Source organism: Uranotaenia lowii, chromosome 2 (genome assembly GCF_029784155.1).
Source record: "Uranotaenia lowii strain MFRU-FL chromosome 2, ASM2978415v1, whole genome shotgun sequence".
NCBI classification, from domain to species: domain Eukaryota; kingdom Metazoa; phylum Arthropoda; class Insecta; order Diptera; family Culicidae; genus Uranotaenia; species Uranotaenia lowii.
In genome coordinates this window covers 332,065,402-332,086,774 of record NC_073692.1, presented here as the reverse complement: position 1 = coordinate 332,086,774, position 21,373 = coordinate 332,065,402, and the positions used below count along the sequence as shown (strand labels likewise).

The 21,373-nt window shown below is 39.3% G+C and overlaps 5 protein-coding genes across 6 annotated transcripts in view; 1 reads left to right on the top strand and 4 right to left on the bottom strand.

Moving 5' to 3' along the window:
• The window catches only part of LOC129743950 (inositol polyphosphate multikinase), a 30,454-nt gene extending 21,201 nt beyond the window's left edge, over window positions 1-9,253 (bottom strand). The window contains exon 1 of the mRNA XM_055736201.1: window positions 9,064-9,253. The gene's annotated coding sequence lies outside the window, so the exon portion shown is untranslated. The remainder of the gene's footprint in view (window positions 1-9,063) is intronic.
• LOC129743952 (hydroxyacyl-coenzyme A dehydrogenase, mitochondrial-like) lies at window positions 3,414-3,820 on the bottom strand. The gene has a single exon (XM_055736203.1). The coding sequence runs from the start codon at window positions 3,732-3,734 to the stop codon at window positions 3,465-3,467; it is 270 nt and encodes an 89-aa protein (XP_055592178.1). The 5' UTR covers window positions 3,735-3,820; the 3' UTR covers window positions 3,414-3,464.
• LOC129743951 (hydroxyacyl-coenzyme A dehydrogenase, mitochondrial-like) lies at window positions 6,034-8,901 on the bottom strand. Its single transcript, XM_055736202.1, has 2 exons — window positions 8,543-8,901; window positions 6,034-6,900 (listed from the first exon to the last, which is right to left on the bottom strand). Exons 1-2 carry the CDS (start codon window positions 8,642-8,644, stop codon window positions 6,085-6,087), a joined length of 918 nt encoding a protein of 305 aa, XP_055592177.1. The 5' UTR covers window positions 8,645-8,901; the 3' UTR covers window positions 6,034-6,084.
• Window positions 9,254-10,334: 1,081 nt separating the features above from the next.
• On the top strand, window positions 10,335-11,735 carry LOC129746247 (40S ribosomal protein S26). The gene is made up of 3 exons (XM_055739823.1): window positions 10,335-10,444; window positions 10,721-10,898; window positions 11,344-11,735. Exons 1-3 carry the CDS (start codon window positions 10,442-10,444, stop codon window positions 11,508-11,510), a joined length of 348 nt encoding a protein of 115 aa, XP_055595798.1. The 5' UTR covers window positions 10,335-10,441; the 3' UTR covers window positions 11,511-11,735.
• Window positions 11,736-16,364: 4,629 nt separating this feature from the next.
• On the bottom strand, window positions 16,365-19,248 carry LOC129747023 (ATP synthase subunit beta, mitochondrial). Of its 2 annotated transcripts, none has more exons than XM_055741035.1 (3): window positions 19,093-19,248; window positions 18,140-18,905; window positions 16,365-17,473 (listed from the first exon to the last, which is right to left on the bottom strand). In XM_055741035.1, the coding sequence occupies exons 2-3, from the start codon at window positions 18,851-18,853 to the stop codon at window positions 16,679-16,681; spliced, it is 1,509 nt and encodes a 502-aa protein (XP_055597010.1). In that variant the 5' UTR covers window positions 18,854-18,905; window positions 19,093-19,248; the 3' UTR covers window positions 16,365-16,678. The 2 variants fall into 2 exon arrangements, with proteins under 2 accessions (XP_055597010.1, XP_055597011.1); XM_055741036.1 differs by having other exon boundaries at window positions 18,996-19,129.
• Between the last annotated feature and the right edge of the window lie 2,125 nt (window positions 19,249-21,373).

Below are 21,373 nucleotides of genomic sequence, written 5' to 3'. Positions count from 1 at the left end.
GTAAAGTGTTGGTTAAATCCAGGAATCGAGCAAAAGCTATCATTGGCTTCGCGTATTCAAGGTTTCACTTGTAGCCGTAGGAAAAGGAAGAAAAAATCCACGTTGAGAAAACGGGGGGATTGGGTTCGACAGAAGAAAAATATCTTTTGGAATGGGTACATCCGAAGTTTTGTTTAATGGAAAGGTTGAGAACTAAGGTAATAGTTTGGCGCCTAGAAAAAGAAAGTATTTTGTGCGGGGAAAGGGAGGAGAAGTGTTCGTTCTGGAAGATTACCGAAGAAACACTCCGAAGAAAAAACCGTCAAACGATCGATAAGTATTGTTGTAGCAAATAAATGAACTAAAGTTTTGATTGCTTATTCCATAAATCTTATTTACCAAATAGGATGTGCTTTTACAATTGGACCATTTAAATATGCACTCTTTGTCGAAAATAATTTCCAATCCAAATTTGATCTAATGTTTTGCATTGAATCACACATTTTCAATGTCTTTTAGAAATTTTGAAATAATAAAAAATATAAGAACATTGAGATTGGATTACTAAGTATTCGAAAGTTTTTTTAATTACTATTTACGTAAAACTGATTGTATATGTTTTATGGAAAACTGTCGATTTGAGTTAATTTCTATTATAAGGGTACGTTTTAAAAAAAACCTTTCGAGCTCAAACAGGCCTCGGAAGGTTTAATGTTCTACTAATATTTTTTGTTTCTCTTCTTTATTTTCAAGAGCGAGTAAAGGCGCTTTATCCTTGGTCGATGACCAGAAATGATTGTACACTGAAATCCAAAACAATTCAACTAAGAAAGCTTAAACTTATATTTTCAAGATACGTTTATTAATTTCATAAAATTCTTCAAAATGCTTTTGTTCAGGTTTTGTGATTTCTGTGTACAAAATAAATCATTTCCAGCCGCTAAAGGATGGTCCTAGTGATTGGAGTAGTTAAGTTTCTTCACCAAGAAGCAATTTCTTAGCATGCTTCCAACGATACTGCCCATTTGAAACGTATGGTACTGGTGGTCCACGTTTCTTCCTGTTCCTGTGTTCCAGATGCCTCTGCGTTCTCTGCTCCACGGTAGGCCCAACCACTTTATGTTTTTGATCATTTTAATGTTTTTATGTTAAAATAATCAAACACATGAACAAAGAAAAGAAGAATAATAACAAACTTGTATTATTCTTTGGGACTCAGACATAAGTTCTGGCTGTGGAAGTACGATTAGTGATTAGTGATTAGTGACAGGCATTGATAGTGTATAGTATGATTATGATGAAGTAATAAGTGTTATTCCCTAGACTGCAATATTGCGATCCAGGCGACCAAAAAAACAAGGTCATCACCTATAAAGTTTGCCATCCAGACTTTTCCACACTTTCCCAGACATTTTTTCTAAATCTTCCAGACATTTCTGAAAAACAGTTGACATCATTGCTTGTAGCCAGTGATGTCAACCCTCCAGATTTTTTCTGGATCTTCCAGACTTTTTGGACTTTTGCCAGACATTTTTTTAGGTTTCCAGACTGCCAGACTTTTGTCATTTCTTCCAGACATTTCCAGACTTTTGAGTTTCGACATGAATTTTCAGACAAAACAGTAAAAACTCAAAATTTTCGTTGCAAAATGGCAGGAAATGATTCGAATTAGTAATTGAAGAGTGAGGGATGCCACGCAGATGGTAGTAAAACAGGAAGTAAAGCATAAAACGTAGTACCGCCGACATCACCACGATAGCCTTAGGCATTGATAGTGTATAGAATATATGATTATGATGAAGTAATAACTTATTACTAATAAGTGTTATCCCCTAGACTGCAATTTTGCGATCTGGCGACAAAAAAAAAAGGTCATCACCTATAAAGTTTGCCATCCAGACTTTTTCATACTTTTCCAGACATTTTTTCTAAATCTTCCAGACATTTCTTAAAAACCGTTGGCATTACTGCTTGTAGCACCAATTCATCGTTGCAAACCTTATTTCTTACGGCGAATCCGGCCCGATCAAGGGTTCCTTTCACCTGAATCGCTCGATCGGCTGCTTTCTCGGAAGTGGGGGCACTATCAAAATAATCTTCCATATACGTTTTCGCCTTAATAGCTGTCGTAGCTTTCGGGAAATTAGCGCTGACGTGGTCTAGTGGATAGGCTGGCGCGAGTCTGGTAACACAGGCGTACTGGGTTCGATTCCCGGTATCGGCAAGAAAAACTTTTGGGTTCGAATCCCATAAGTTGCCGACGAGATGCTTGGGGAGTAAGTAGAGGCCAGTCTCGAACCCACCCTTGTCCTTCCTCCAACTGGTATCACGAGGGGTTGGTTTATTATCTTGAACTGCATTCTGTCCATATCCAGCCGGAATGGATATAATGAAGTGCATGATGGTCTAACCAACGCCTCATGATCGCTTACTATTCTACGCTGCCTACTCTAAACTTTAAAATTACCTTGTCCAAACTATCTCTAGTTTTCATTTCCAGCGTCAGCTCCCCGAGCTATTTAAACGCCAAAAAAAAAGCTGTCGTTGCTTTCGGGAAATCCTCCTGGCGCTCGTCTGCTATTCTGTGCAAGACGTAGATCGCCGAACAGGGTGAGCACGTCGCGACGTCGCGACGTCCATAGTATACACGTCGGGCCGTTGTGCTGCGTCGAATCGAAACAGGAATCGTTGGTAATTTTTGTCTGCTGCTCTTATTCGGATTTGGTGGAACATTCCCTTAACGCCAACACCATGTGCCACTCACGGAACTTGCATATTACTGAGTGCAGAAGGACTAATAAATCCGGGTCCTTTAAAAGTTGATTGCTGAGGGAGCGCCACCCACTGAGGCCAGCCGTCTTTTGGAAACACATCTTACCTGTCAGCGACTTATGGGATTCAGCCACTAGATCACATTCGGCACATTACTGGAAAAATTCTAATTATTCCAATAATGTGCCGAAATTCCAGGTTTTTCGGCGACTTGATGGAACTACAAAGTTTTGCCCTGTTTTTCCGGTTGGCTAGCGACCATGAATAATTCAACAAGCCCAAATTTCTAAAAATCGGTTTAGTGGTTAACAAATAAGGTGTAAGCTGGAAAATTTTTAGGAAGGACTTTCTTCAGGTTGTGCTTTTATGTGTTAATTTTAAAAAGAATTTAACTTATTTGCCAGGTCTTAATTTAAACCTTTTTTTTTTGTTTCGATTATAGTCGTTTTACCATCTTTATGGCATTCGCGACTTTATCAACGTTACAGTTGGCGGATCGTTATTGAAAAACTTATCCGGTACAACTGTGTTCGATGTTTACTCTTGGGCTCGAACTCGCGGACATCGGCTCAGGAGACAACAGACTTGCCAACTGAGCTATATCACAAGCCCTTAAACCTTATTGATAAAGATTTATTCGAAGTGAAATAAAAATTTTGATGTTATAGGTAACCAAAATGCATTTTATTGAAATCAATTTCATGCAAACCACATTACTTCTTATATGAATAGAATCCTTCTCCAGACTTAACGCCATACTTGCCTTCGGCTACCATTTTTTCCAACATTTTGATCGGCGCAAACAGGGGATTATCCGGATACTTTTCATGCCATCCTTGCAAAATGTTGTTCGTCGTATCTAGCCCAACATAATCGCTTAGTTCAAACGGTCCCATCGGATAACCGGCACCCAACTTCATTGCCGTATCTATATCTCTAGCACTGGCATCGCCACGTTCCAGAAGACGCACAGCTTCCGCCATGTAAGGAACCAACAGACGATTAACCACAAACCCGGGAGTATCCTTGCAAGTGATACAACTTTTGCCCCATTCTTTGGGACTCAGACATAAGTTCTGGCTGTGGAAGTACGATTAGTGATTAGTGATTAGTGACAGGCATTGATAGTGTATAGTATGATTATGATGAAGTAATAAGTGTTATTCCCTAGACTGCAATATTGCGATCCAGGCGACCAAAAAAACAAGGTCATCACCTATAAAGTTTGCCATCCAGACTTTTCCACACTTTCCCAGACATTTTTTCTAAATCTTCCAGACATTTCTGAAAAACAGTTGACATCATTGCTTGTAGCCAGTGATGTCAACCCTCCAGATTTTTTCTGGATCTTCCAGACTTTTTGGACTTTTGCCAGACATTTTTTTAGGTTTCCAGACTGCCAGACTTTTGTCATTTCTTCCAGACATTTCCAGACTTTTGAGTTTCGACATGAATTTTCAGACAAAACAGTAAAAACTCAAAATTTTCGTTGCAAAATGGCAGGAAATGATTCGAATTAGTAATTGAAGAGTGAGGGATGCCACGCAGATGGTAGTAAAACAGGAAGTAAAGCATAAAACGTAGTACCGCCGACATCACCACGATAGCCTTAGGCATTGATAGTGTATAGAATATATGATTATGATGAAGTAATAACTTATTACTAATAAGTGTTATCCCCTAGACTGCAATTTTGCGATCTGGCGACAAAAAAAAAAGGTCATCACCTATAAAGTTTGCCATCCAGACTTTTTCATACTTTTCCAGACATTTTTTCTAAATCTTCCAGACATTTCTTAAAAACCGTTGGCATTACTGCTTGTAGCACCAATTCATCGTTGCAAACCTTATTTCTTACGGCGAATCCGGCCCGATCAAGGGTTCCTTTCACCTGAATCGCTCGATCGGCTGCTTTCTCGGAAGTGGGGGCACTATCAAAATAATCTTCCATATACGTTTTCGCCTTAATAGCTGTCGTAGCTTTCGGGAAATTAGCGCTGACGTGGTCTAGTGGATAGGCTGGCGCGAGTCTGGTAACACAGGCGTACTGGGTTCGATTCCCGGTATCGGCAAGAAAAACTTTTGGGTTCGAATCCCATAAGTTGCCGACGAGATGCTTGGGGAGTAAGTAGAGGCCAGTCTCGAACCCACCCTTGTCCTTCCTCCAACTGGTATCACGAGGGGTTGGTTTATTATCTTGAACTGCATTCTGTCCATATCCAGCCGGAATGGATATAATGAAGTGCATGATGGTCTAACCAACGCCTCATGATCGCTTACTATTCTACGCTGCCTACTCTAAACTTTAAAATTACCTTGTCCAAACTATCTCTAGTTTTCATTTCCAGCGTCAGCTCCCCGAGCTATTTAAACGCCAAAAAAAAAGCTGTCGTTGCTTTCGGGAAATCCTCCTGGCGCTCGTCTGCTATTCTGTGCAAGACGTAGATCGCCGAACAGGGTGAGCACGTCGCGACGTCGCGACGTCCATAGTATACACGTCGGGCCGTTGTGCTGCGTCGAATCGAAACAGGAATCGTTGGTAATTTTTGTCTGCTGCTCTTATTCGGATTTGGTGGAACATTCCCTTAACGCCAACACCATGTGCCACTCACGGAACTTGCATATTACTGAGTGCAGAAGGACTAATAAATCCGGGTCCTTTAAAAGTTGATTGCTGAGGGAGCGCCACCCACTGAGGCCAGCCGTCTTTTGGAAACACATCTTACCTGTCAGCGACTTATGGGATTCAGCCACTAGATCACATTCGGCACATTACTGGAAAAATTCTAATTATTCCAATAATGTGCCGAAATTCCAGGTTTTTCGGCGACTTGATGGAACTACAAAGTTTTGCCCTGTTTTTCCGGTTGGCTAGCGACCATGAATAATTCAACAAGCCCAAATTTCTAAAAATCGGTTTAGTGGTTAACAAATAAGGTGTAAGCTGGAAAATTTTTAGGAAGGACTTTCTTCAGGTTGTGCTTTTATGTGTTAATTTTAAAAAGAATTTAACTTATTTGCCAGGTCTTAATTTAAACCTTTTTTTTTTGTTTCGATTATAGTCGTTTTACCATCTTTATGGCATTCGCGACTTTATCAACGTTACAGTTGGCGGATCGTTATTGAAAAACTTATCCGGTACAACTGTGTTCGATGTTTACTCTTGGGCTCGAACTCGCGGACATCGGCTCAGGAGACAACAGACTTGCCAACTGAGCTATATCACAAGCCCTTAAACCTTATTGATAAAGATTTATTCGAAGTGAAATAAAAATTTTGATGTTATAGGTAACCAAAATGCATTTTATTGAAATCAATTTCATGCAAACCACATTACTTCTTATATGAATAGAATCCTTCTCCAGACTTAACGCCATACTTGCCTTCGGCTACCATTTTTTCCAACATTTTGATCGGCGCAAACAGGGGATTATCCGGATACTTTTCATGCCATCCTTGCAAAATGTTGTTCGTCGTATCTAGCCCAACATAATCGCTTAGTTCAAACGGTCCCATCGGATAACCGGCACCCAACTTCATTGCCGTATCTATATCTCTAGCACTGGCATCGCCACGTTCCAGAAGACGCACAGCTTCCGCCATGTAAGGAACCAACAGACGATTAACCACAAACCCGGGAGTATCCTTGCAAGTGATACAACTTTTGCCCATGCACATGCCAAACTCCATCAACAGCTGATATGTTTGTTCGGAGGTTTTTTCCGTTCTGATGACCTCCAGAAGTTTCATCATTGGGACAGGATTGAAAAAGTGCAATCCTCCGAAACGATCCTCCCGCTTGGTTACCGATCCAATTTCAGCAATGGAAAGTGATGAGGTGTTGCTGGCGAAAATTGTGTTGGCTGGTGCTGCGGCATCAATTTTGCGGAACAGTTCATGCTTAATGTTCATCTTTTCAATAATGGCTTCAATAACCAAATCGGAAGAAGAAACTGCATCTTCGAGTTTGGTAGAGCCTTTGAGGTTTTTCAACGTTTCCTCAACGTATTGCTGGCCCCTAGCAGCATCATCTTTGAACTGTTTCTTTACCACACGCTCAAGGCTTTTTTTGATGCTCCCTACGGCTTTATCAACGAGTTTGTCATTTACCTCCACCAGAGTTACATTATGACCGGTTGCTGCAGCGACCTGGTATGATAAGAATGAATATACTTGATTGTTTTAATGTGTTTTGGATACTTTTTAAATGAATCTTTAGATAACAGCATGAAACTTAAACCCTCAACTTTGCTTCTAATTTCAAACATAACATTAAAAAATATTTGAGGCTTTAAAAACATACATATGCAACGGTACAACTGCAATATATTCTAAAAAAATCAATTTTAAGAAATCGCTTATACTGCTAAATTTGTTCTCTAATCTAATAAAAGCTCACCTAAATGGAATTACAAATATGTTATGAAATTATTGAAACAAAGCAGGAATTTTACTTAGGTCGGTTTCAAACGTTACACTACATTTCTCGCGTGAGCTTTCATTACGTCGAATGAAACAAAATTTTAAAAACTGAGATATTCACTAAAAAGGCTTCATTATAACATTATCTACCTATATGATTGATAAAACAATCAATTTAAACCCTTTTAATGTATAAAATTTAAGACTTTCAAAATGACGAATGAAACAAAACCTTGCTTGCCCATTTCAATGTTGCTTACGTCCCTTCTTCCAAACGGCGAATGTGCAGAGGAAGAAAAACCTAGCATATTCGCTATGGATTCCATGAGCAAACAGTGTATACAGGTAGAGGTAATCAGAATATCAACCTGGCAATATTAATTCAGATTCTTGTTTTCAGGCGTTCTTAAATCGATACTCAAGGCTTTCGAACGCTGTACAATAATGCAGCAAGGAAAAGAAACCGAACAGCAGCAGTAGCAGCAAACCTAACAACTAACAGCAGCAGGCTGATCGGCAGCAGCCTGCTGCTGTTAGTCACACAATCACCCGATTCACACTTTTATTACGCATTCACTAATAAATTTACCGCTACACTCGATAACTCACTAAGGTAACATTCACTATGTCAAAGAAATTGAAAACTTACCGGTAATTGCCTCAGAAACATTTGGGCGTAAGTGCAAGTTCAACGAATCAAAGGACGAATGAGACAAATTTCCCCTCCAGCTGATCGGCAACAGAAAGCTGAGCAGCAGCGAGTTGGTTTGATCGATGTCGCACCCGATTCACACATTTAATTATGCATTTACTCACCAATTTACCGCTACACCACTTATTAAACAGCCACTACGCCGAGAAAATTTAAAATTTTCCATAGTATTTACATGAGAAACATTTGGACGTATGTGCAAGTTGAACGAATCAAAGGACGAAAGAAAAGAGACGAATGAAACAAATTTCCCCTCCAAACGACGAATGTGTTTAGACGTATGAACGATTTATGTTTGAATAAGTCGTATGTTCCTATATGATTAAAAAATAGCTCTAAAAATTGCAAAAAAATTAAATTCATAATGTGGAATATCTGACACAATTAGTTTCCATGAATATCGCGTATTTTTCGAAGGGTTATCGGCGAAGGAATAAAAATAGGATTTGAAAAACACTCTTCAAATTTCAGAAGCGTTTTTCTCGGTTCGGTGTTTCTGTTTCATTCGACGTAATGAAAGCTCACGCGAGATTTGACCTTTGATCAGTGATTGTGATGCATTTCGTTCGCAGATGGTTATGTATTGTTTGAATAACATCAATCCACTTCAAAAATTGATGCTTTCAGTAAACATGTCTATTACAGAACTTTACTTACCTGAGCAATTCCGGCACCCATAAGGCCACCCCCGATCACCACTACGTTGTTGATTTTGGCCGCAGTGGCCATATTACGGTAAAATACGCGGGCGAGAGACATTTGGAATCAAGGTGTTGTCGTTGACTGATAAGATATGAATAATTTACTCGGTTTACTGACCGAATGACTATTTGATAGTACAATTAAGAGTATTACAGTAAATGACTTAAATGGTAATTGACAAATCAATTTGAAATTCTAAGCGATTCCGTTTAAATAATGAAAACACTATCAACAAATGACTAACTCTCTCTTTAGTATGACTGTCGGTATTGGACTCAATTGGTTGACTGACCGGACTATGATGACGAAGTATCTTTGCGCAAACTGAGAGCTTTTTTTCAAAAACGAAAGCTCCATCGATCGTTCATCTTGCTGTTAGCTTATCTTCGTGATAAGGCATTCGAAATTCAATGATGGTCGCTTTGAGGGAATTCGATAGATTAGGGTTCCTACATGTAGGGCATGGTAATACTTACAAGCTCGATGCACCCCAGGAAATCTGTCTTCACTGTCGCTTAATTCAACAAACTTTTCAACATATATTTGCTACAAATTTACATGTTTTGTAGCGGCAACTGAAATAATTTTCTACCACTAGTCATACGAAAATGATCGGGAAAACAAACTGCGCAACCAAAACAAACACACTGCAGAAGAAAGCAAAAAGAATCGAAACTGTCATTTTGAGCGGAAGTGGCTGAGCAGCAGGGGTGTTACCGAAAAAAAGTTTTTTCGTCGATTTTTATGCACTTCACGCTCGTTTTTTTATAACTATTTATGGTTCTAAAATAATCATTTTTTTATGTTTACAACCGCTAAAAGTTGTTTTTAACATTTCTATCGCACACTTGTTAAGCGTGTCCAGATGAGACGGGACAATTAACCTCAAAAACTCTTGGCAAAAAGCACGAACAGCCGCTCGACACACATGGTCGATTTTGAGGTTGATTGTCCCAAAACTGAAAAGACCAACCAGCATAATATCACGAACACTACCAGCGGCAAGTTAGACCAGGGCTCGGAATTGTCGAAAGGAAAGATTGAAATTGAAATTACTTTCTATTCGTCTCACTCCAACAAATTTCATTTCCGAGCAGTTCACTTTCATCACTCAGATGAAATTGCATCCACTCTATATGGACAATTCATTCAAGAATGTACAACACAAGGTGAAGTAGAAGATTCATATGAAAATACAGCTGATATAATTTGCATGCGATTCTATATTCAAGATAAATAATCACAATAGATAAAAAAAAAATTAAAAAATGTGAATGTTGATCGTTTAGTTATCAAAATGAGCAAAATTTCGAAAATCATTATAAAGTATTTGTAAAACAAACATTTTGGATTTTTAAAATGACAATTCTCGCTTATAAACTGCTGACAAAGTCAGAGAACCTTATGTGTGCTAGGGTACAGCTATTCAAGATTAAAGCTTGCCAAGATGTCTCGAATTGGGACACAACACAAGGTAGTTTACATCGGGCCCTAAGTCAACATTTTTTTTGGAAATATTTTAGAATTCAAATTAAATTTTCTTTGATCTTCGTCAGACATTGGTTATTCATATTTTTTTTACAACTGACACTTTTCAATTCTTTTCCATTGAGTGTATGGATCGCATATTTTTCAAGTCTTGCGGGGATTGAGTTGGCGTTATTCATCCAGTTTATAATTTCTCAAATTGAGTCTATCTGCTATTAGAGTGTACCAAGTTTCGTCGATTTGTTTTAATCGATCAATATGATTTGAACACAGCCCTGCATTTGACGTTACGAAGCTTTCTCTATCGAATGGTGCCCTCTCACTCTTTCTCTATTTCCGTGGTTCTTGTTGCAATCTGTCACAAAAATGGTGAGTCCGGTTAAATTTTCTGTTTTTACAGTAAATTAAAGCTAGAAATCTTTTTGAAATGGTACCATTTCAAGTTTATAAGTGGTTGAAACTGTCGAAATGTAAAACTGGATTGTAAGACTATTACAATTCTCTAGTTCACGCTTTTTTAAATCAAGTTTACCTGAGGTTGATAGCCACGGATAGACGTCAGCTACATGTGTTTGAAAATGGCGTTCCGCCAGCAATAACATGAAAAGCGGCTAATACAATTTCTGTTGATTTACTTCTTTACAGACCAAGAAGAGGCGTAACGGAGGACGTTGCAAGCACAACCGTGGCCATGTCAAGGCCGTGCGTTGCACCAACTGTGCCCGATGCGTCCCAAAGGACAAGGCGATCAAGAAGTTCGTGATCCGTAACATCGTCGAGGCTGCCGCCGTTCGGGATATTTCCGATGCGTCCGTCTACAACTGTAAGTATTGAAACACCGTGTCTAGGGCTTATCGTTTTCAAATATTCAGAAATGTGACGCGCTTGAAAGGGGCTACATTGATATTGTCAATTGTTTTGGGTGTAAAAAATCTTAATATTTGAATTTCATGTTAAAAGTTTGCCCTTCTTTAGAAAAAAGTTGAAATCTGAAACAGCCTAACTTGTTGCATTGAAATGTTAAATTTCAAATATCCTTTTAAGCATCCTCCGAACGAATATTGAACATCAGTTCCGTTGTTTCTCTAATATATTAAAGCGCTCGCATCTCTGGACTTTTTTTCCATGATGAAAAAACACCGCTGATTATATGGAATGATATATAATTATAATATTTGCTATCTGACGAAATTAAAATTAAAATTTTGGGCGCGTGTTTGTTATACGCATACTAATAACCATTTTTTCCTCTTTTACCTTCTCAAAAGCCTATGTGCTACCTAAGCTCTACGCAAAGTTGCACTACTGCGTATCCTGCGCTATCCACTCGAAGGTGGTCCGCAATCGTAGCAAGGAGGCCCGACGAATCCGTACACCTCCGCAGCGAGCATTCCCCAAGGACATGAACCGCAACCAGAACGCTCAGCGCAAGTAAACCAACCACGACTGTCATAATAAGTCTGTTTTCGAATCGAAGGGAGTGAGGAATTACAGTATCCTCGTTGCTGGTAGCCTGTGGCTATACGAAATCTAACCAGAAAACAGCAATTGATACACGAATGGAAGGCGACAGGTCGTTAACTTATAAGTTCGTTTAAGAGGATGATGAACACAACACAAAAAAAAACCCTGAAAAATAAGATAAATTCGTCTTTAACAATGCTTTGGTTTGAATTTCTGCGATGACAAGGTTGTATGAACTATTTTGAAAAAAAAAGGATGTCTAGAAGGTAGGTGGTAAAAATGTTGTATTTTTATCTGTTTATCAAGATGTTAGTCGATGTTTCAGTTTACTCAAGAAGCCACTCTTTGCTTTATGATTTCACGACGGAATTTTTAAAGAAAACTCTGAAACCAGCGAAGGATTGGCTTGATCAAAACTCCTAACACATTTCATCAATCTTTTACAATTTTATACTTGAATAGCTTAGACCCATAATAATTTCATAGTATTCCAATACAGCTCTTTCCACTCTTACATACTTAACACGTTAAGGACTGAGAAACCTAAGTCGGGAATTCATTTATTGTAAAACATTTGAGTTATGCTTTTAAATAAAGCACACTAGCAGCGAGCCAAAAAAAAACTCTGATATCTCGTATTTGGTCTGTAATGAGTTCAGGATTTTGAGAATCATAAGGGATAAGGAATCTCAACGCTTATTTAGGACAGTATGAAATTGAAATTGCATTTGATGATTATTAGGAGGTATCTGTTGGGTCGTACAGTAACAAAGATTGTTTTATAAGGTTCTCCTGAGTCACTTACAAAACTGAAACTTGATCTGTAAAACTTAGGAATGTTACTCGTGTATGCTCGTTTCATGTTTTGGATGTTTGAGATAAGGTTGTTGGATTAGCATTTGCAATTACTAGAGTAGTGAAGAAAATATTCATGACTCTCCATTTTTCAATTACAAATCTCGCGAGAGCTTTCATTATGTGGTATGAAAAACAATGTAAACAAACAGTTTTATAAAAAAAAAATACAAAAATGGCATAAACTAGTCGCAACTTCTTTCCATTTAGAATATTTGTAGTCTGGACAACATATTCTTTTTTTTATGTTAACAAATTTTCATGTGGAATACAAATTTTAAAGTTATTTTATAACTTTTGCAACAATTTTCTGTAAATTCTCAAGATTTTTAATACTACGTTATGAAAGCTCAAGCGAGAAACGGTTTTTTTAACGAATTTTTCTTTTGGTTTTTTTAGGTGCTTTGAATACTTTGCCATTCCTTTTTTTTCCTTGCGGGAAAGCCCACTTAAGGGCTTAGTTATACTAGCCGGGTTTGCGATCCGTTAGCGTCATGACCTGTTAAGCTAGGTGCCCTGATTTGTCTGTGAAACACAGATTTTCGTAAGATTTTGCCCTGATTTTAGCTCAGAGTACACAGATTTTACAGTCTTACAAAATTGATTGTAGAAATCAATATCAATGTATCAAATATGATCCATTAGTTAGTGTCAGATTACACTAAAATCTCGCTTGTGAGCATTGGTATTTCACTATTCATGCATTAAAACTTATTTTTTTTAGTAAGATCGATATTTTTCAAATCGAAAACCAAATTCGAGTTCAACAAATCTGAACTCCTCAACCTCCCCACCCCCAAGCCCAGGTAAATTTTTCCCGCACTCAAATTTTGCAAGGTTCGCAATACCGACGATAGCTAGCAAAATTAGACAGAAAATGATCGGAATTTGTTCTAAGTGTCATGTTTGTGTGATCTGTGCGTGTGAAGACTTTTCCGTGGGCTTGATTGAGTGCTCATTTTTGATATAAATGGATCTACCTTGACATAAATGTAGTGATACCATCACAGTTCAGCGTTGCTATAGGCATCAACGGATCACTTCCGACCATAAGTGAAACGGAACCCCTAGATGTTGGTCCCACGGCTTTTCACTGAAGCTCAATCACAACATGGTCAACGTGGTCCGATCAGAAATGATTGTTTGACCTATTATTATTATTATTATTTTATGAACCTTTTTTTAATTCTCTTATATTTTTCAGATAATTCGAAGGGGGAGTTTTTTTTTCAGATTTATTCAAACATGAAAGAGTAGGTTAACATATTTCAATACCTGCTTCTCTCCAATGCTCCAGTGAGGTGTATTTGCGGTTTGTGAATTACGAAGACTTATTCTTAAATCTAGCTTTTTTCAATCACTGGGGGCTAATTTGTGAAATGAATCAGCAAACAGTATTGATTATTTTTAAATCTCATCAAAAAAATAGATATGTGAGGCAGGTAGAGTAAGGCAATGCTCAAACGGTAAGATAGGCTCTCATATCCATATTTTGGTAAATTTACATGATTCTGTGGTGTTGTGATAGGAATAATGTAGCTTACTTCTATTATTAATTTGAGCTAGATTTATTATTATTATGAACTACGCTTATTTTTAGATATTGATAGATAATATAAACTAAACTCCTTTTTATTATCTTCTCTTTTTGCTCTCTGTTTTCTTTTCAAGTATCGTGGCATGCACTACCGATAAATTATTTGGTTCAAAGATGACCCTGGGTGTCGAGTTTGGAAGAACTCGGACAACCTTCAAGCCATCTCCTAACAACATATGACCCAGACGATGGCTTCGCATGATGTGGTTGTCAGCCCAACGATTTACCTAAAGCCCAATCCACACTAGGCAACATGAACTGCGATTTTTGTTATGAGACGAACTTTGTTGTCTGTTGTTGTTGGAAACCTGAGACGGTCTCAGTGTCTCCCGAAGAAAATGGGAGACGCTGAGACCGTCTCGAGACGAACCGTCTCCTAGTGTGGACTAGGCTTAACAATCAACAGCTGAAGATGGTGTCCTGTAACTTGGTGAGATCTGTCCTTTTTATGTTTATTTTTAATATGTTGAATGCGCCCAACAGCAAGCGCTGATGTGGTCTAGTGGATAGGCTGGCGCGAGTCTGGTAACCCAGGCGTACTGGGTTCGATTCCCGGTATCGGCAAGAAAAACTTTTGGGTTCGAATCCCGCATAATTTGCTCACAGGTGAGATGCTTGGGGAGTATGTTACAAAACTTAGTTTCGTTGCGTTGTTATTGACGAAATAAGATTTTTCACGTGAAGTGTTAGTGGACCTTTATAGACAAAACCAGGGCGTGTACAGCTTCGGGTGTGTTCTTATACCAATACAAGGAATCGTCTATCTTGTGACAGGCAGGCAATCTTATGGCGTATTTTCAATCATCATTTTCCCGTTCATTATTTCAACTGTTTTGCTTTCAGCCAAAAACAGCTGTTTAATGTTTTGACAACAACGTTGAGAGTATTGGTGAACTTCTCGCAAAACTGACTTTCAAAAAGGTAAAATTTACCGAGATAGCCAAGGTAAACGATCGTGAAAGCCAAAAAGGTAGCTTCTACCTCTTCGAGGTGAAACTCACCTCACAGCGAGGTAAAATTTACCTGAATCGAGGTTGGAAAAAACGTACAATTCACCGAGGAAAAAGGTGAATCCAAAAAAGGTAAATCTTACCTCGTAGCGAGGTGAAGTTCACCTGAATTGAGCTGAATAAAAAAGTATAATTCACCTAGAAAAAAAGGTAAAACCAAATAAGGTAAAACTTACCTCGTCGCGAGGTGAAGTTGACCTGGATTGAGCTAAACAAAACGGTACAATTCTTCTCGAAAAAAAAGTGACTATTCGCCGAACCCGTTTATTGAGGTTAAGCTGTTTTTTCATTCAGGAACAAGTTATGCTTTGTGCATAATATGTGAAAATCGGAATAGAATGGTAAGTGTTTTCTTAGATATCATTTTGTTGTGCTGGTTCTCGTCATAATTCATTGCTTTTGTTTCAGATCGACCCATAGAGCTTATAAGTGTATTCCACGTCATCCTCCAGCCGGAAAAGCCGAACCTGACCGGATTAGCCGAACAGAGGAGGTCATGAATGTACGCAACGCAGGAGTATTCAGCGGCCATGGCGGCTCGGAAGAACGCGAAGCCGAATTATCAGTCCCTATTTATCTCCAATAAATATAATTTTTGATAGAATTTTGTATTTTTTTAATTCTTATTGAAGAAACCAATCAAACCAACCAGCATTTACCTTTTAAACCAGTAAATGGGAAAACGGTATTATTTACTATTTTGCTAGGTGAATGCGAAAAAGGTAAAATATACCTTTTTGTGAGGTGAATTGAAAAAAGGTATAATTTACCTTTTTGCTAGGTGAATGAAAAAAAGGTAAAATTTACCTCGAAAGAGGGGTGGAAAAAATTCACCTCGCAAAAAGGTAAATTTTACCTTTTTTTTATTTTCCGTGTAGATCGACACTCGACGCGAAAGTGGGCCAGAAAATGGGTGGATTTCTTATAGGGTTGTTTTAGCTGAAAATTTTTTTTTTCTACCGGTTATGCGAGATTCGGAAAATGACACATGCGAAGTTTTCGTATTATAATGAAAATGCTTTTTTTTTTTACTATAAATACGACTGATCGACTAAATTACTGAAATCAAATATTTTAAGATCATCTATGATTTTTTGTTAAAACGATTCGTTGTTGAGTTTTTGAAAAAGTTAGCTTTAAATCTGTCTTAATTTAGCTCAAATTAATTTAAATATTTAAAAACGAAATAGATCAATACCTAATTAACGATTATACAATATTTAATCACGAGAACTGTTTATTGTGTAATAGTTCGCGTTACAAAGTAACACAAAGCCCCGCCTTACAGTTTTCCCAAACAAGGATTACATAACCAAAAATATAACCTCTTTCAGGGATTTCTTTCAACGAGATGAAAAACATCTTTTCATAATTTTTCTCACGACCAATGCCATTTTCCTGTATTTCCGAACTTCCTTAAAACTGCTTTTTTGCGTTCCCCTTTTAGACAATACTTCAAGCTGATTGGGCTTATCGGATCTCTTTTCACTACATTTTCCACTGTCCTATCCTTAGAGGTTCGTTAGGAATGAAACTTGAAGACGATTCACAGACAAGTGGGAGGATTCCGGAACCACCTTCCCAGTCCCATTCCCGTATGTTAATGTTTCTATTCTCGGGCGTGCAACTAAGTGATGACTAATTACGGTATTGTTTGTGTGGTTGTGGCTCCCCACCTTAGGCAGCTTCCTTGGCCAAACGTTCGGCCTTCTCGACGACCTCCTCAATTGGACCGACCATGTAGAATGCAACCTCGGGCAGATGGTCCAGCTCACCGTTCAAGATTCGGGTGAATCCCTTGATGGTTTCCTCCAGGGGAACCAGCTTGCCAGCGTGTCCGGTGAAGACTTCAGCAACCTGGAAGGGCTGGGACAGGAAACGCTGAATCTTACGGGCACGGGCGACGGTCAGTTTGTCTTCCTCAGACAATTCATCCATACCCAGGATAGCAATGATATCCTGAAGCGATTTGTAATCCTGCAGGATCTTCTGGACACCACGAGCAATGTTGTAGTGCTCGGTACCGATGATGTTGGGGTCCATGATACGGGAGGTGGAATCCAGTGGATCCACAGCTGGGTAGATACCCAGTTCAGCAATGGCACGCGACAACACAGTGGTGGCGTCCAAGTGAGCGAATGTGGTGGCCGGAGCAGGATCGGTCAAATCGTCAGCTGGCACATAGATGGCCTGTACCGAAGTGATGGATCCCTTGGTGGTGGTAGTAATACGTTCCTGCATACTACCCATGTCAGTGGCCAGGGTTGGCTGGTAACCGACAGCGGACGGGATACGACCCAGCAGGGCAGACACCTCGGAACCGGCCTGGGTGAAACGGAAAATGTTGTCAATGAACAGCAGCACATCCTGTCCCTCTTGATCGCGGAAATATTCAGCAACAGTCAGTCCAGTCAGGGCAACACGGGCACGGGCGCCGGGGGGCTCGTTCATCTGACCGTACACCAGGGCGACCTGTTGGCAAGATGAAAACGTTTGTATAATACTCTTTGTTACTTTGTGTAATTGATGGATGATACATTATTAATTACGCAAGGTAAGTCGAGCTTGGACCTTGTCAATATACGGAATCGTTGCTTTTTAAATTTTTGTTAGCATAATAACTTTATTCTGGTTTAATGTGAATAATTTTACGGTAAATTAAGTTAATTTATTCAAGGTTGAAACGTTAATGTTACGTCCTTCAAGACTTCTTTTCATTATTGATCACAACGCTCAAATTCTTTCCTTGTTTACTTTTGTGATAGTAACCCAGTGACGAATAAAAACTACGAATAAAGTATTGAATTTTAACAAAATTCTTTGAAATTTGAATTCGCAGTCAAACTAATGTATATGTAACAATTAACATGTTTTTATGGTGTGATGCAAATAAAAATCGGTAGGACCATAAAACAACGATTAACGTGAATCGAAAAATGTGGCCCTTATAAAATTAAAGCAAGAATGCCAATTCAATTGTTTTCAACTCGTCGAAAACCAAATGATGTGGGAATGGAAATGCATTAAGTAGGTTTTTGTTTAGGGTAAATGTTAATGATTAGTTTTAGGAAGAGGATTTTAAAGGAACTTAAAAAATAGAGGGTTATAAACAACATTTGAAAATAACTGGCACTTTACCTTGGAGGTCTTGTCCTTAAGCGAAATGACACCACCCTCAATCATTTCATTGTACAGATCGTTACCCTCGCGGGTTCGCTCTCCGACTCCAGCAAACACGGAGTAACCACCATGGGCCTTGGCGACGTTGTTAATCAGCTCCATAATCAATACGGTCTTGCCGACACCGGCACCTCCGAACAGACCGATCTTACCACCCTTGGCGTAGGGGGCCAGCAGGTCGACGACCTTGATGCCGGTGACCAGAATTTCCTGTTCGACGCTCATCTCGATGAACTCGGGAGCTTCAGCGTGGATAGGAGCGGACAGATTGGTCTCAATGGGACCACGCTCGTCAATGGGCTCACCAATGACGTTGATGATACGGCCCAGGGTTTCGGCACCGACCGGAATCCTGATGGGCGATCCGGTGTCCAGCACTTGCTGGCCTCGGACCAGACCTTCGGTACCGTCCATGGCGATTGTGCGGACGGTGTTCTCTCCCAGATGTTGCGCAACTTCCAGCACCAAACGGGCAGAACGACCCTGCACCTCCAGGGCATTCAGAATTGGCGGCAGTTGGTCATCGAACTGGACGTCCACGACGGCACCGATGACGGCTACTACCTTACCGGATGAACCGGCGGCCGCCTTAGCCGCTGCCTTGGCCGCATAACCACGGGCCAGCTCAGCCCGTGTTGCGACCGTCATCAACGTTTTCATCGAGGAAAACATCTTCAACTATGCTGCTTTTTCGTTCACAAATGACCTGTTTTGGATCGGCAGCCTGGAAAAGCGGAAAACCAAGAAACAAAATTAAATTTTCACTTCAAATTCAACCATTATCTAACATGGAGGTGATTACGCAAACCCTCACTTTTGCAGCAGCCACCCCTCTCTCTCTCACTACACTTCACACACTGCTACTCAACCAGTCGGTAGAGGAAGCAGAAGCACCAGGCAGCAGCACTTACCCTTATGACATTCGAACCAAAATTGAAGGAATCTAGCGGAAAAATGTTTCGTCTCGTCTCGTCGATGTGCGGTGATTCTGTGTGGCCAAAATGTCGGTCTTCGCTTTTCGCTCACACTTTTCGATGCTGCCCGTGGACGAACAGCAAATCCGCGACAACCCCAAATCGATTTTGTGACGTTACCCGGCGCTGAAAATAAGTTTAGCTGTTGATCCCAGTTCGGAAAATTTTCCGTGGAAACTACCCATATTTCAAAACTGTTTGGCAAGAGTTTTCGGTCAAGCGCTTTCCCTACTTTTAAGTTTGTTTTTAAACAATTTCTTCTTTAAATTAATTTGGAGCACAAATAATAACATCTCGTAGAACGTATAGACATACAGTAGGTGGTATGAATAAGAAAAAAGCAATTGCTTCGGTAGCTTTAACTCAGCTCGATCTCTCAATGGCAAAATTTTAAAGTATTTGATTATAAAAAAGCACTATGGCACATTTATTCAACACCTGATCCAGAATAGAACTATTCATAATCGAAGTATTTGACCCTCGAAACTGCTTGAAAATAGCTAAAGTAATTGTATAGTGTTTTATTCATATCAGCCAATAGCAAATTTTGCTAATTCGTATAGCTTGTAATAAAATAAAAAGAATCGATTGGTATATAAACTTAAATCAAAATCGATGATTTTAGTCCCTCTGATTCTGTAAAAATTGAACATAAAAATTACATTGAAGAAAATAAAACGGAGGAATTCACCTTGTCCATCTGGTGCAGAACTCAGAATTTTTACAATATTTGAAAAATCGAACAGCTTTGATGATTTCTCGAAACTATCATTTGGGCACTTATCTCCCTCTGATTCTGAGGGCTTCATATAGAGTCGCTGCATATCTGATGTTGGCTGATTTGAATAAAGAACTATATAGCAGTTGCTTTTGATAATTTCGCGTTTCGCGAATCAAATACTTCGAAGAGCATGATTATTTTTTTTATTCCGGAGAAGGTGTAAAGGAGAGGTTATTGTTTCATTGTGTTTAAAATTTTGCCATTCTTAAGTTCGAGCTTAATAAAACCTACCGAAGCAATTGCCATTTTCTTATTCATACCACCTGTTATAAAACTCAAGAAACGGAGCTGGTGTTTCATCTTGGTCCCACATTTCAAATCGATTTCTTCATTATGCCTAAGCACATGCCTGCAGGCGTTAAATTTGCAACGCTCTGGTATAGTTTGATATTCCTATATTCTCTATGTTGTATCATCCAATAGCCCCTCGTATAATATGAATAAGCCTTAAGCATTCATCTCAGTGTATTTTGATATGATGAGCATTCGAGTAATATACGTTAGATAGTCTGGATCGTCTTAAATACATTCGTTATGTTTGACTAAGTTCTTTGTTTTATTTGAACCAGAACATGGTGTCAGAAGTGGTTCGGTCGTTCTGAGTTTATTTCGCGTCATTAAATATCGCAATCGCGAAGAATAAACGTCGAAATTACGAATAAAAAAAGTTTTTCGCGTATCGCGTTCCGACCGCCATTTTGTAATCATAAAGTGGGCTCCTCATCAAAATGGACGCCGCACAGTTGAAAATGCTTCTGGATCACCAGACGCAACTATTTGCTAGAATGATGGAAAAAATGAGGTCTCCAACAGCAGCGCCACAACCGTGTGCAGCAGGCGTTTCTATCCCTCAGCCATCGCCGTTATGTCTCACCGGTGATATGGAAGAGAATTTCGGATTCTTTGAGAGGAGTTGGAGGGATTATGCGAAAGCAATCGGCATGGACCGCTGGCCGGAAAGGGATAACAGCCAGAAAGTTAGCTTCCTGCTTTCAGTAATCGGCGAGCAGGCTCGAAAAAAGTTTTTTAATTTTGACCTTACGGAGGAACAACAGGCGGATCCCGAAACGGCTCTTGAGGCTATCAGGGCTAAAGTGGTACCAAAGCGAAATATTTTTGTAGATCGCTTGGATTTCTTCTCGGTGTCTCAGTTTTCCGGAGAGTCCATTGACGATTTTGTATGCCGTTTGAGGATCCTCGCTAAGTTGGCCAAATTAGGACCATTGGAAAACGAGCTGATCTTGTTTAGAGTTGTTACCGCAAATAAATGGCCACATCTGAGATCAAGATTGATCACCACACCCGAAATTGAGTTGGAAAAAGCTGTGGATATCTGTAGAGCTGAAGAAATAACTGCTAGAAGATCTACAGAGTTTTTGACCGCTGTTCCGGAATCTGACGTACATAAAATTACGAAGTCGAAAACCTCCAAATCAG

What these genes read in the sequence shown, in the direction of transcription:
- LOC129743952 (XM_055736203.1), bottom strand. Translation starts at nt 3,734, where the DNA reads ATGGCGGAAGCTGTGCGTCTTCTGGAACGTGGCGATGCCAGTGCTAGA.
- LOC129743951 (XM_055736202.1), bottom strand. Translation starts at nt 8,644, where the DNA reads ATGTCTCTCGCCCGCGTATTTTACCGTAATATGGCCACTGCGGCCAAA. An exon ending in TGGGTGCCGGAATTGCTCAG is followed by an intron (nt 6,901 to 8,542) that starts GTAAGTAAAGTT and finishes TTATCATACCAG; the next exon opens with GTCGCTGCAGCAACCGGTCA.
- LOC129746247 (XM_055739823.1), top strand. An exon ending in CGATGCGTCCGTCTACAACT is followed by an intron (nt 10,899 to 11,343) that starts GTAAGTATTGAA and finishes CCTTCTCAAAAG; the next exon opens with CCTATGTGCTACCTAAGCTC.
- LOC129747023 (XM_055741035.1), bottom strand. Translation starts at nt 18,853, where the DNA reads ATGTTTTCCTCGATGAAAACGTTGATGACGGTCGCAACACGGGCTGAG. An exon ending in TTAAGGACAAGACCTCCAAG is followed by an intron (nt 17,474 to 18,139) that starts GTAAAGTGCCAG and finishes TCTTGCCAACAG; the next exon opens with GTCGCCCTGGTGTACGGTCA.